General features: G+C 41.6%; 1 protein-coding gene across 2 annotated transcripts in view; it reads left to right on the forward strand.

Annotated features, from left to right (window-relative positions):
- Positions 1–11,695: 11,695 nt before the first annotated feature.
- Positions 11,696–14,629, forward strand: part of LOC105265274 (uncharacterized) — a 32,291-nt gene continuing 29,357 nt past the window's right edge. For both annotated transcript variants that reach the window (XM_011302679.1, XM_011302680.1), the window contains exons 1-2: positions 11,696–11,946; positions 13,808–14,158. In XM_011302679.1, coding sequence (XP_011300981.1) covers positions 13,933–14,158 — 226 coding nt within the window. In that variant the 5' untranslated portion in view covers positions 11,696–11,946; positions 13,808–13,932. The remainder of the gene's footprint in view (positions 11,947–13,807; positions 14,159–14,629) is intronic.

Genomic DNA, 14,629 nt, shown 5'->3' on the forward strand with positions numbered 1-14,629 from the left:
ATGACAAATTGGATGGCAATCTGGTTGGCTGATTGCTTCTCCTGCTATTCCACCGCGTATTCTCCGTTAAGCATTCATTTCCCTGTTTCACTATCTTTTCACTCTCCATCCGATCTCTCCTCTCGTCGCTCTCTATTTTTTTTCCGCTTTCCACTGCTCATACCACTTCAAATAGTGAGAATCAATATTTTTCTGGAGCTTACGTTCGTCTTTTCTATCTCTTCTCTTGAAACGTCATCATTACCGTCTGCTTCCTCATGCAATCCTTTTCGCCTTATGTATTCATTTCACTTGGCTCTGCTCAATCTCTCTCTCATTCCAACCGTTGATTTCCAACCTTGACTCATCTTTGAAAAAACCGCTCGTCTCATCCAAATCCCTCTCTGAGCCCTTGCCTTTTTACACTAGCTCTTCCTCAGCGCTTCATCCAGCCCCTTTACACCGAGACGATTTCGTTTCGAATGGCATCCTTGATGTTACGATATACGCAGACACCAGCGCGGAGAAATACGAGAATAAACCCTCCCCTTTGGTGTTTGCTCATCCTCTTCATCTCCGTCTGTGGGCCTCTGCCTGTCCCTGACAGTAATCGAACATTCGGCCCCACTTATTTATTTTTTTTTTCTCCACCTCACCAACTTTTTCTCCCGCACACTCAAACTCAATCAGGACCTCGGCATTTAATTAGCCTCCGATAATTACCCATGGACGGGACGAATCTTTAGAAAGTGTTGTCCCACACCAGCATTAATCCATCAACCAATTGAATCTAAAAAAATCCTCTTGATCACACACTCGATATCACTATCGTCACTTAATCACTCGTTAATCACTGGTAATCATAAAAAAATCATAAAATAATGCACAACGTGGGTGGCGATGGATAAAACTCTCGGTGAAATTCGCGTTAGGCACGTAGAATTCGTGTCCCTCAGGGAAACGTGCTCGAGGAGGTCAGCGTTGTAGGACAAAAGAAAATAGTCAACCGTTGAGTGGATGTACTGGAGATTGTTGGGGATGAAAACCCCTTATTTTTTTTAACCCAACGTGCAGAGGGTCCTGGACGAGGGGAAAGACATCAAGTCTCGGTGTTGTCCTAGAGTCATCACCATTAACTTATTAATCAATCATCACCAAGAATCATAGGTCAACTCATGCTTATGGATGACACTGAAAATTCTTGTTGTCACTCGAGAGTTCAGTCTTATCACGCACTGTCACTCTAACCTTTCCACTTCGACCTATCAATCCTCATTCGCTGTCATGGATGACAAGATCACTACCATATCGTTGACACGTATGAATAAATAAGTGAATGAGATTAGGTGTCACTGTTACCCGAAAATACTCTTGACTACGTGATGATGGGGAAACCGTGTGGTTGGTCCCCCCTCGGTGCCGGTGCTTGTCCTGGTTTTTCTCCCGAGATGTTACCGTTGCTTCGACCCCCGACAAACTGGCGTCGTGAGAGCACAACTGCACCTAGTTGCGCATGCTCAGGATGGCAAATATCTGTCCCACTTGCACCAGGGTTTGACTCTCTTGCTGAGGGTGTACAGAGTGATGTTGGGTTAGTTGGGTGGCGCAGCGCATGAACGGTCGATATGCCAGGAGGAGGGGTAGGCGAGGATTTCCCCAACTGCAAAACCGATGTTGAGAGAGGGGTTGGATAGGGAGAATCGGGGAAGATGGCAAGAATCGGAGATTCGGAATGAATACTCTTTCGGGGGTAGTTTTTTAATTATCAATTTCTGAAGACTAATTTTATGGCCATTCCATCCCCTACCCGTGATGAGGGCATTAAGAGGATCATGTATTTAGGGCTTTTAGGGGAAGTTGTCTAGGCATTTCTCTGTCCCTGGTCCATGTACGTAAAACCGTAATGCGCTTAGGGGCAATACCATCATCTGATCCTTTTAACGATTTTACCAACACTATTTTCCTGTTGTGAAAAGTGGACGTGAATTGCACTTGACCCCTCACTTCACTCATCATTGTTAGATAGGAAATTGAGAGAAACGGAGAATGAGTATTTGCCGGGGGGGTTTCTTGTTATTTCTGAAGCTAATTCAGATGGTACGGGGGATTGTCAGAGTTTTTTGTACGATAATTCACGATATTCATTTCGTTTACATTGTATTTGTCATAAATCAGGGGAGATACAGCGATATATCATGAAATCATCAAGTACGTGAGGTCTTGTGGGGGTTGAAGAAAAATCATAAACAATGAGTTTTCCCTGAAAAAAAATTACACCTCTTTGGAATTGGAACCTGCGTCCCCTCGAATACTAGTTGGCCACTGTTTATCGTTGACCTATCGAGTATTCACGCAGTCCGATCGAATTTCCGTTATCATCAATTCACTTCTTCATCTACCACAGCCTCCCCCACAATCATATCATTCACAATGGGGGAGGAAAATACGCTTTGTTGATGACTCTCGACAGCTTTTCCTTTCAGATGACCAACGAAAAACCATCAATTACCGATTTCTGACCAGTAATATCCGTTAGAATATTCCCTCTGTGATGGTATAACCGAATACAAAGCACCACTCACTCGCACGTGTAGCCATTCCACAAGGGTGAGAGGGGCTTGTACAGAAGGGGCTGGACTTGGCCACGTCACGCTGGACGTATCAGAATCGTCCGAGAGATGATAAATACCAGGATGCAGGTACCTGGTACCCTCGTAAAATTTATCCTGCATGCACACACGGTTGAGAGTGAAATCCTCGACGTATCATGATCATAAATCAGCTATATGCGTCTAGCTTATTGCGGTGTATGACTTTTCAAAATTTCCACTCGTCCCCTTTCTGCGTTGAGAAAAAAAAAAGACTCACCGACATGTTGAATTTTTTCTCATTTTTTAAATTCATTTTTAAACATCTTTTCATCTTCGAGAAAGCCCTGGAGGCAATCGCGGTGGAAAATCGTCGTGACAGTCTCACGGGCGAGTTTTGCGGTGAAAAAAATTATTCCGTTCACATTTATTCCGGTGGAGTTTCTTCAGGGGCCGCACAGAGAGAAAAATGAAGATAAAGAATATATATAAATGAGGTAGTTGAACAAATACACACGAATAACGCGTGAAACGAAATGGCGCTTTGTGGCGAAAGCCTCGCCTACGTGAGTTTACTACGTAAAATAGTGAGTACTTTTTATTTTGAAAAGGGCCTTTTTTTCAGTCACAGCATAACGACCCTTCTGGCATTCACCCGAGGCACATCCAGATGTATGAGGACATCCATATGCACAGTGTTTTCTCGTAACACGTATGTGTAATGGTGTCAGCCAAACGAAAGCAAACTAGCCCCAATTTAGGCCTTTTTCGGAGATTTTAACTTTTTTTTTTTCACCGGAAAATACCCAGTGATATTATTGAAACTTTTTCCAGCGCATTGTTAATACTCGATGGAATGAAAATAGAAAGTAACAGGAAAAAGTGAATAAAACTGCAGGGGCTTCAAAGGACGGGTGAAATATTTTTTCGTTATGTTCGGTGGTAAACGAGCCGGGAAGAATATTTCCATTCACGAATGGTTGGGCAACAGTTGCAGTTGTATTTTCTAAGTGTCAGTGGATAGGGAAAAATGGAGAGGGATGGGATAAAAAAAAAGGGTAAACGGAAAACGGAAGGTGTTAAGCCATGCGAAATGGTGTCTCCACACGCACGTTTGTATCTCAACAGATGGCATTGAGGTTTCAACTCCACCCACTCATCCCTCACGTGACCACACTGGGTGAAATTTTTCCTCCGGGTAGATACGATGAGTGTAAGACTCTTTAACGGCATTTTTATCACGGTATAAAGTGCTATTTCAAATTCACGAGATGAAAGACCGTAATCCTAATCATGTCAAGTTATTCATTTCTGGAATGAGAAATTCAGTCTCAATATATATATATATATATCTTCGTCAAACTTATAAAGTGATTATTCCCGAAAATTCGGTGTGCAATATTTATTGTCGAGAAATTTCGATAAAGAGATGACGATGCCGATTCTCACGAGGGTGCACATGACGCGCGACAAAATCCATAGTCCCGTTGGCAAGCCCTTACTCAGCTTTTCTGAGAGGCGAGAATGGAAAAAATAACTTGAAGGAAAAATCAAACGTCCGGAGATAGCTCTCCATCCCGAAGAAATAACTTTTTTTCCTCAGTTTGTCGAAATGCCCGTCATAATTTGCCCCAGCATCAGCTCCCGTAACGATGATGTATACATCATGATTTTGGAATCAGCTGTCCGACGAAATGCCACTGGAAAAATAAATGTGACGATTTATCACTATTATCTCTTTATTTAAAATTGATGAGTGAAATTATCTTTCTTTATTTATTCTCGCGTATTACGCGACTTGCGGCATAAATCTAGCGGAATAGTTCCTGCAGACCCTCGTGTTCTTCTCAGCTGATAATATTTTCGTTGGGCTTCGAAAACAAAAGGTACCACCGACGCCTCTTTTCACCCCCTTAGAACCGTTTTGATTCACGGTCGCGTGCAATTTCTGTTACAACCGGATAATACATCTCCATTTATCATCGGGTAATAGCAATATGGAATACAATTCTGACAAATTTCTTAAATTATCCCCCACACCGAACGATTCAGTAGTAATCCATTGCTGCGGTCAGACCGGCACGTCCCACAAAAGCAAATGATTCCTTCAAATTCACACGGAGACATAATTCACGGGAAATATTTTTCTCTGTGTCAATTCAACGGAAATATTTGTTCTTATAATTTTTTAAAGACAAAATTTAATTACAAATATTACGACCAAAATTTGTCTGAAAAATAATTTTTCTATTAAATATAAATAATGATTCAAAGTTTTCGAGAATTTTCTGATGAAAATTGAAGAAAAATATGATTTACCGGAAAATCTGGGGGAAAATGGTGAATAACTGATTTTCTGATTTGACCCACTCCGGCCTAATTTCCCCGGGAAAAAATGTTCCCTCACATTATGCACCGGTTCGATACCGGATTAATCAGGCAGAGTGGATCGAGATTAATCTCCCTCCCCCTGGAAAGTTGTTTCACCTCGGAGGATCAGGATGGAGATGGTGGACCAAGAGATTAAAATTCAATTTTCGATTAAAGGCATTGACTTTTATCGGATATCGCTGAAGGAGTTTCTCGCAGGGTGTATGTGTGCGGTTACCCAAGACGACAAAACCAACCACCCCCTCACCACCCACTGCCGCAGTTTTCTCTCACTCCACTCATCCTCACACTCCGTTTTACCTCTCAGAGGGTGCTAGGCAGCTTATCGCATTCGCCCCACTGTACCGGAGGGTGTAATCAGTGCTGTGGAATTCTGTCGTCTCCCCCAATCTTCAGAGAAAATGGGTATGCCTGAAATTCCAAACTGTGAACGTCATTACGACATTTTCACGAGTGTCAGGATTACTTTTGATTATTGCGAAACAATACCGCTCATTTCAATGTCTGACGAGACAAGTATTCCGCCGGGCTAACGTCAATCAGTCCAAAATGCAAACAATCATCAAATTAGATAATTTTTTTTTCCATTTACATTCCCTTCTTCTCCTCTCCGCAAATTCATCATCTTCCTATCCGACACAAATATCCCAACTTTTTTCACTGTCCTCGTTGTTTTTTTTTTCAACTTTTTTTTTCCCGGGAGCAATTAGTTTTCGAGTAATTAAATCTCAAAGCTCAGGCTTCATACGTGGCCTCAGCTGTCTTTTAGTGCGCTCCAGGTGGCACTGGAAAAAAAATCTCGCGGAAAAAATGTTGCGAAGTGATTCCTAATCCCGTTTCGCAATTTTATGCGAGCTGACCCTCATTGGGTGATTACTCGAACTTTGATATCTCCGCGGGCCCTTCCTCATTATAAATCTCATTTCTGTGTCCCACCAAAGTCAACACGATCATATTATCCTTTAATTAAATTCATCTTTGAAGCCCCCGGAGATATCCCTCAAGAAATATCTAGCTAAGAAAGAATTATTAATGAGGAAAAATCAAATGATAGCCGGGGTAGAAAAAATTTAGAAGCTAATCAAACTTTTTCTGGCGGTGGAAAAAAACTCGTTGCAAAGTTTACTAATCATGCACTCATCCCCTGGATCCTGGGGATTTTTCCGGGTTCTCGTCCAGCAATTTAGTGCCCTGTCTCACCGGTTGAAGTTGATGGAGAAAATAACATCGATCTGTAGAAAAATTTACATATGCAAAGTGTATTTTTATATTTCAAACTGCCTGGGGTTACACATGGTGCTGTGATTATTTTCAAACTTTTCGACGTATCAGTGATATATCAGTGAAAAGTGCAACAACTTGCAACAGCCAACGACATCGCTACGGTCGGCTAACTTGGACTTCCAATCCCACAAGTTCTTTTTTTTTACTCCTGAGACGAATGAGCACCAACTTCCGCCGGATAACACTGAGTTCCGTTAATCTCTCCTGCAACAAAACTGGTATCGAGATTGCACTACGGATTGTGCAAAGATTTCTTTGGGTTACACTCATCAAAATTCATATCGAGCCCTCAAAAATTTATCATTCCACTGATATTCATTTTTATTGAATATTTATTGGCAGTTACTGGACCCAAATAACGCGATGGAGTTAAAAAAAAAATAGTGCGGTGTCTCGATTATTCAGGATTAGACCAGTAGTACGATAATCCGAAAATCTCAAGTGAATGGAGGTGTAATGAATGTAACACAAAATCAGGAATGGAGTTGTTAATTTTACCCAGTGTTTCCGCTGCTCGGCTACGTCAACAACAATTTTAAAGTCTGTTTTGAATTCTCTCATTCTTAATCCCGGAAACTGATTCATGTCTGACACACGCTGGAAAAAATAAAAATAAAAGAAGCATTCACGAGTAAATACATTCGCGACAGCACAAAAGGTGAAATTCCCATTTAAATTGTTGTCTCAAACAAATTGGTTTGGCACTGATAAATTTAATTGGCAGGAGTATTTTTTTTTTACGGGGAAGATTGCTTTCTTTCCATTTTCTGGATGTTGGGCCAGATTAAAAGCTGTCACCGAGGGAAACTCCATTCTCATCAGTGACTTGTAATTTATGACCTCGTCCATGCAATTCACTAACGTGAATTTGTTTCGGGCTGAAAATAGTGAGGAAAATACAGCACTCAGTTCGGGGACAAACGTGGGTGTAAAACCAACAGACAGACCAGCCTAATTGAACCTTTCACGGTCTCACTTTGTCCCTCGTAAAAAGCTTCGTTTCGTCGCTCTTGTACTCGTGACAATTTTTCACACCTGCCCAGAGTCATTTCTATCTCTCATCTTTTTTACTTCTCTTTTCAATTTTTTTTTACTCTCCACGAGTTTGCGAAAATTGGTTTTCAAAGGCCAGAAATGCAAGTGAAAAATTACAGGTTTCAATTTTCTTTGGATTACAACTCCACCTTCATAACTATTTCATAGAATCATAAGTTTTTCATTTGATTCCCAAAATCTGTCTTATGAATTCACTTATTCCCAGCCATTCAGAAATATTCGAGTGAAATATTCATTAAATATTCAAGAATTGATGGTGTAGCAGCGAAATGAAAAGCAAATGAACGTCATGTAAATTTATGAAACGTCGTTAAAGATTTTAAGAGTTATTTCCAACCGGTGCAGTAATTCCTTGATTCCAGAAATTCCCGATTGGAACTTTCACCCCAAAATAATTGAATCGTCCGAAAAAAAAATGAGACATATTTATTCCCTCGTGAATTACTGCAAAAGGTCGAAGATTTCTTTAATGACATCATATCATATTGAGGTGACAGGTGCATTGATACGCGTCCCACCGTAAATAGCGAAACTTTGGAAAATAAGGGGTAAAAATATGAGGGAGGGATTACGACGGTACCCCGAGAAAGAGGGTAATCGATGAATAACACCCCCAGTTAAGGAGAGATGAAAGATGTATAAAATCTGGAATTCTCGTGTGTCCCGGTTTAAACCGTAACGACTATAACCATTGGAGCGAATCCCAAGACCCTTCCACGACAGTGGCATCCTGCCATTTCACGTTTTCTCTTTCGTTTCCATGTCGTAGTTATTCCTCCAATATCCATAGGCATCGGCCATTTTTTTAACCCCCTAAACGTTCGACTTTGTGAACTGCTGTTCGTACAGTACGGCGCCAAATTTTATATCAGCCGAGTGTACGTTGAAATTTCCCATTTTTCCAAGTCTAGTAAAATGTAGATCGGAATGAATGAGAACGGATATAAGCTGTCCATCAAACTCTAGGGCTGAGGTTTTCCGTGGTAGCGCGGAAATGAGGGTTTCAGGTGAGATGGGAGGATTTTGATTTTGTTGCGTGAGGGAGAATGATTGATTTCTGGATAGCCAGAGTCTTATAAAATTATTGGAGTGTATTTATCTTCGGATAAATCGTGTATTACTGGTGCAGTTGATGATGCCGGGATGGAAAGGGTGTGATAAAAAATAGTGATAATAATTGGATGAAGGGTGGCGACTGGATGAGATGAGGCGATTTCACTTGTACTGAAGTATATTATTCTGACTGTCCGAGAACGTAGAGAACCGCGATGACCGCACGGTTGGAGATAACGGGGATAGTGAATGGCCGATCGATTTCACAAACTCATCGATCCCTTCAATATCGTGGAATGAAACGAGGGTGATGCACTGACAGCGGCAAAACTTATCGCTTGTACCCGGCAACAGCAGATATTGCAAAGACTGTCGATGGCACACGCATCGGTGTCTCGTCACGCGGAAACAACGACAAAGCAATTTACGACTAGTACTGGAAGAGGATCCCTCAGAGCAAACCCTGTACATGTGAAAGGAATTGTGACAGTGTGATGGAGGAGTTCGTACTTGCACACGACATTGTTCACGACTGAAGGAGAAACTGGGAAAAGGAAGTGCCCATTGGTGTTGGTGTACCCTGTCGTAAGGTTTTACGTCCTGGTGATCACAGTGGCGATAGGGGAATTCGAATGCTAGTGCCTTCTTGTCTCAAACACACGGGAAAATCACATCACCATGATTTTATAACGGTCCAAGGCGTTATCGATGACTCACTTTAACTGCATCTCGTACAATTACGCAAAATCGAGGAGAATTATTGAGAATTATTACTCTCATCAATTTTATGGACTTTTTTTATTTTCTCAACCTTCAACTTGACACTCTAAAGTATATCCAAAGACACCTAAATGGCCTTCGTACTCACGAGACGATTAAAAGTTGCGAGATCTGCTTGTTAGGAAAGGACAAATTTAACGAGAAACTGACGGTTAAAAAAAAAATGAGTTTTGATAGCGATGAGAGTTTTCTCGGTGGATGAAGTAACTGGATGAGAAATGTATAACTTGGGGGATGAACAGGAGAGTATTCCACCCATCATTTTAATCCATCGGAAACTCTGATGAGTTAGGAAAGTTCTGAATTTACCCATTAATCCGAAATAATTGAGACAAATAGTTAATGGACTGACCTGAAATTGTCTGTTTATCCGAATGAAATGAAATTCGTTGGATCGGATGGGGTCGGTGGGTGGATAAATACCACCCCCTTGGAAATATGAGATTTTTTGATCCCTGGGTATGACATAACTCTCGTCGATAAATTATTCATCGAATAAGCTCACTCAACAATTCTCGAGACCGTTTCTACCGTGCAATCGAATCACTCCATTCAGATATTTCTTCTGTGAAGTCTTTTGAATAGGGTAAATAGGTTCATTGGGGTATTGTGAGGACGGGGAGAGTATCACCCCTCGGAGGGTAGCATCAAAGCGCTATTATTTCTTTCCGTCAACTTCGTAAACGTCGTCTATAGTTCTGGGTGAATAACACGTACATTTGCCCCAGGTAAACCCTCATGAAACGACTCGAGTACCACTTGACGTGAAAGCTGTAAATACTTTTATCGGCTCTGTGTGGATTTCAATTTTTGTTTATTCCACTGGTGCTTCGACACTCGAGGGCATTCGCTGGTGTTCTACGAGACCCTGGGAACAAGGTTAATGGGAGCATTATTCTCGAGTAGTTCAGCTTGAATCGCAGTGATTGAAATAAAAACATAAGTATATTTATATATTTATTTTACGGAAAGAGCGTTTCACCAACTGGAAAATATCGTTGGAGTGACATCTTCCTAACGATGCCATTTATACTCGACTGCACCTGTAAATTCCTTATCGCAAGCTACGATTTGTTAACTCCCTTTCATATCTACCTTATTATCGCTCCAAGTCCGATTAAGGGATGAGATTGTACGGTACTCGAAAATTTTCCCAAGTGCCAGTATTAATGTTGAAAAATTATTTCGGTGGGATTTTTCTACGTACAATAATGAAAAAGAAATTCGTCATATCGCGTTGGTAAAATCTTGACGATGCGATTTTCGTGACAGCTCATCCGGTGGGGGGAGGAAGAGGAGTAGGAGGAGGAGGAGAAGGAGGAGGAGGAGGAGAAGAAGAAGGAGGAGGAGGAGGAGGAGGGGAGCAAGAGGTGGGGGAGAAGGAGGTGGGGGAGAAGGAGGAGGGGGAAAAAAAGAGAAAGGTGGAAATCCCGGAGAATTGCAGTAGGTAACGAGAGGCAGTGGAAGTCGATGGTAGAAAATGGAGGAGCGCTAGACGTCGAAGGATAGGATATGGCGAGGTGTCGACAGGATCCCGTGAGGATCACCGGAGCTCGTGAGAGCCTGGTTTCCCCTTCTGGTTTGTACCATGATAAAACGAGAAAAAAAGTACGTATGGATGGTCGTTATCCGAATCTATATGTTTGACGTTTTTTTCTCACCGTCTTCATCCAGGCAATGCCTAGTGTCTCCAGAGGTGGAAGCCACCTCTTTTATCACATCCTACCACCCAACTTAATGTCTTTCTGCGTCTGTTGGACTTTGGCGATATAAAAGTCATGATATCCCAAAGTTTTACCCGGAATTTTCAAGGGACTGTTTAAAACTCATTCGGCAATTCACAATGTTTTGTGTACTCACTTGGTTCAAGTGCTTTTTCGCACTCGTGATGCAGATGGAATGCCGGAGATCCATCGAGACGACAGGGATTTTACACTTTGAGAGTGTCATGATAGAGGAAAAAAAAAGTGTGTCTTTTTCTTTATCTCGGAGGAAAAGCCCGGGTCACCGGGGTCTTGGGTCCCTCTGGTTCATTTGAATATTTATCAGATTCCCGGAGTCTTTCCACTGCGGCCTCTGCTCCATTGTTATCTCGCTGTCAAGACTCGTACTTCTCGAATCCGCTCATCTCGAAACTTCTCAATTCGAATTATTTCTGGGGAACAAGGGGTTGAGGTTTATTGGAAACTACTTACGCCTTTTTTTATTATTATTATTCTCACCGAGTTGCGGTGAACTTCTCGAGAGACACTCGGCATTTGCATTCAATACGTGATTAAGAATATTTCAATATGTCGAGGATTTTCCGTCTGCTTCGTTATTGGTTGAATTGAAAATTTATCGAATTCCATCTCGACCTAAAAATCCCCAGTCACTCTTCAAATGACACTTGAAAAATATTTAAAGAATCGAATGAATTCTAAACACACGGCACCTAAAATAAAAATGTCAGTTCGCCGCGTGTCCCACGTTGAGGCGCTCGAGTGCGGCTTTTAAATATAGATTTCAAATATTCCGTAAGTTCTACCTCAGTCTTCGCTGTATTCGCGCGAGACATACGCCTTGGTGACAAAAATCGTGAGAAAAAGCCTCAAAAGTCATTTCAATTGCGTAGAGGGGAAAGAAAAGGAAGCGGTTAAATGTGATATCCACAACTTTAGACGACGCAATGTGTTACACATTAGTGAGGGCCTTTTGTGACGAGATTGAGGCTCATTACGCTGGTTTTTAAAGCACATCTTTTTGTGCTAAGCCGGAAGGAGGTGTATTATAACACGGTGAAAGAGACTAAACGAGGAGAAGAACGTTCATGTCGGTGAGATAGTTTGTGGGATGGGTGGATCCTTAAGGGAACTCTTTAATGTGCCGGTTAATCGATAAAGTCGGGGCTAGACCATTATCCAGCAGAGACAGGGCCAAGTTAGTAGTAATAAAGACTGATACCGCGAGGCATCAGTGTGGAACGGAAAAAGCTTTGCGTTAAACGCCTCTACTTTGCTGGGTGACATTTATTCCATTATTTCAGGAGTGAGACATCGATTAATTCGAGTTATTTCCTATTTTCTCGGCTAATAGTGCGTGAGTCATGGGGTCATTGCCCTGTGAACGCGAGTTTTGTGACTTTTGTCGCTAATTCGCATCTGCGCATGCGTACAGGAAGATTTGACACTTGGCAGGCGATATACGAATAATCCCAATTTTGGAGAGAGCCAATTAAGTGAAATGAAAAAAATTTTCACTCACTACTGATGCTTCGCGATTCTTGCAATGACACTTAATGAAGAATTATATTTACTTGTTTCACCACTTCGCTTTTACTCGACTGTTTTCTGTCGATTCCACGCCCTAGAATTCTCATTTCCTCTTCAAATACAACTACCAACTCGGAAAACAGAGGGCTGTCACCCAGTACGATGAAAACAAACGACTCGAAGGGGTTTAATTGGACTTTGCACCATTCGCTCATTCCAAGTGAAGATTTTTCCTGTTATTCCTTATCGCTAAGGTCCTCTCTCCTTTTTCTCCTCATTGACTCCTTTTATCGTCGAGTATACAAAGTGAAACGCATGAAGACGCCACAAAATGCCCAAGGATCAGATCGGCCTAGGCCCTGTCACCCACTTCACCATCCGTTTGTTCACTCATGATCTGATTAAACCGTTTTATTGAGACAAAAAGGCCGATGTATTCATCATCAAAACGCGAATTCTCACACGACGTACGTGGCAGCTTCCAGTAGTTGGTATGGAGTACCATCAAATTTAATACAATTTATGCAAACTGAAGTTTAGATCTTAGAAGTGGATGCTGTCATATCGTGAGCCTCTTTTCCTACCGCATCTACCGTATTTCCCAGACACTTGTGGTCGACACCGTGTGGAATTCTCCATCTACCTTCCACCAAGGCCCTTTAACCATATACGGCCCCTTGTTTAACCACCAGCACTTTATACCTGTATCCTCGCAATCTATGTATAACCGAGGCAAAACGCAACGCCCGTAACTCATCAACTTGGCAAGTTCACGCGTGCTCCAGAATCTAATCTGTCGGCTTTCAAAGGCTCCAAGGGACGGCTCTCGCCCCTTGTTCCAGACACATATGCATGTTTGAGATAGAGGGAGTTTACAAACACGCGTTCTTCGGTTATTTTATGGGGTTCGAGGAGATGAGCGAAATATTCCCGGGGTAAAAACTGTTTTAATTATCCATGGGGCTAGTCTCTCATTTTTCCACGCCGAGGGAAAAATTTTATTTAATCAAATCTCGTGGAGATTAAATACCTCATATTTTTATGTGATTTAATTATCATTTTTCTTTTTGAGGTGGGGATATTTTCATGGAGAAATTCTGTTTGTTCGTGTGGGGTAGGGCTTCGCAGTTTCTGTCTTCCACTTGGACCTCTCAACCTGGTGCGTTCACCCTTGTTTTCGCGATTGCGCTAAGAATAACTAGTCAGTCTTTGAGCCAGAAACTACCGAAGAAAACACTTTGGGTCATTATATCAACGATACTCAAAACATTGACGCATTTAGTTTGTTTAGGGATTAAACGGTATTTAATACGCGGAAGGTGTGTGGAAAGTATTTATCGCGGATTTTCTTGAAATTACTCCAATCTTTTTGATAAGCCCAGTCTCACCGGACTCTACTAATTTGGTGTATTATTATTTCAATAGTGATATCGTATGCACAAATTTTGGTGATGAGACAGTGACAGTGCTGTTATGAATAAAAAAAACAGTGACATGAGCAGTGAAATGAGTAAATTTGTGGACAAATGGAAACAGTGAATTAATTGAAAATGTTTCGATGGGAAGTGCTCGGGGTGTTGTTGCTATCGTGCACACAGATATTGACTGAACATCGTGAATATTATGTACCATTCAACCAATATGGACATCAGAGGCACAGCCAAAATTGGGATGGAGGGAGAATGGTTAAAGAGGTTCGAGTTAAACAAGGAAGAATCAGAGGATACGTCGTGGAACCCAGTGCTAATCCCCAACAGCTGGTGGACGTATTTCTCGGTAAATACCACGTAAATAACTCCGCGAAATTTTCACCGTCATGTATTTTTCCCCCGAATTACCATCAATTTTTTATTAATTAATCCACGAATTTTACGGCTATACAATTGAAATTCATTTGACAGATATGAAAGCGAATAAAAACCGATAATACCGTCAACTGAAAATTTAATTTCTATACAAGGTATTTTAGATATGTCGACAGCACAGTTGAATCCAAAATACAAAAATAAATCGATGGGAATTCATTTCTGGCAATTCGCCATCACAAATTTCACTCAATTATTTTTAGTCCCCCACTAAATCCCATCGCGGGTAAAAGATTTCTCAGCGTGAATGCACGTGACAGTCGTGTATCCCCATAAGAAAACACAGAAGGGTCTCCATCTAAAAAAACGATGAGTTTCGCGGTTGCTGCGCGGCTGTGATTCTATTTTCAGTGTGCATTTGCCCCCCACCCCCCTCCCCCCC

This window comes from Fopius arisanus, unplaced genomic scaffold, assembly GCF_000806365.1.
Source record: "Fopius arisanus strain USDA-PBARC FA_bdor unplaced genomic scaffold, ASM80636v1 scaffold00029, whole genome shotgun sequence".
NCBI lineage: Eukaryota > Metazoa > Arthropoda > Insecta > Hymenoptera > Braconidae > Fopius > Fopius arisanus.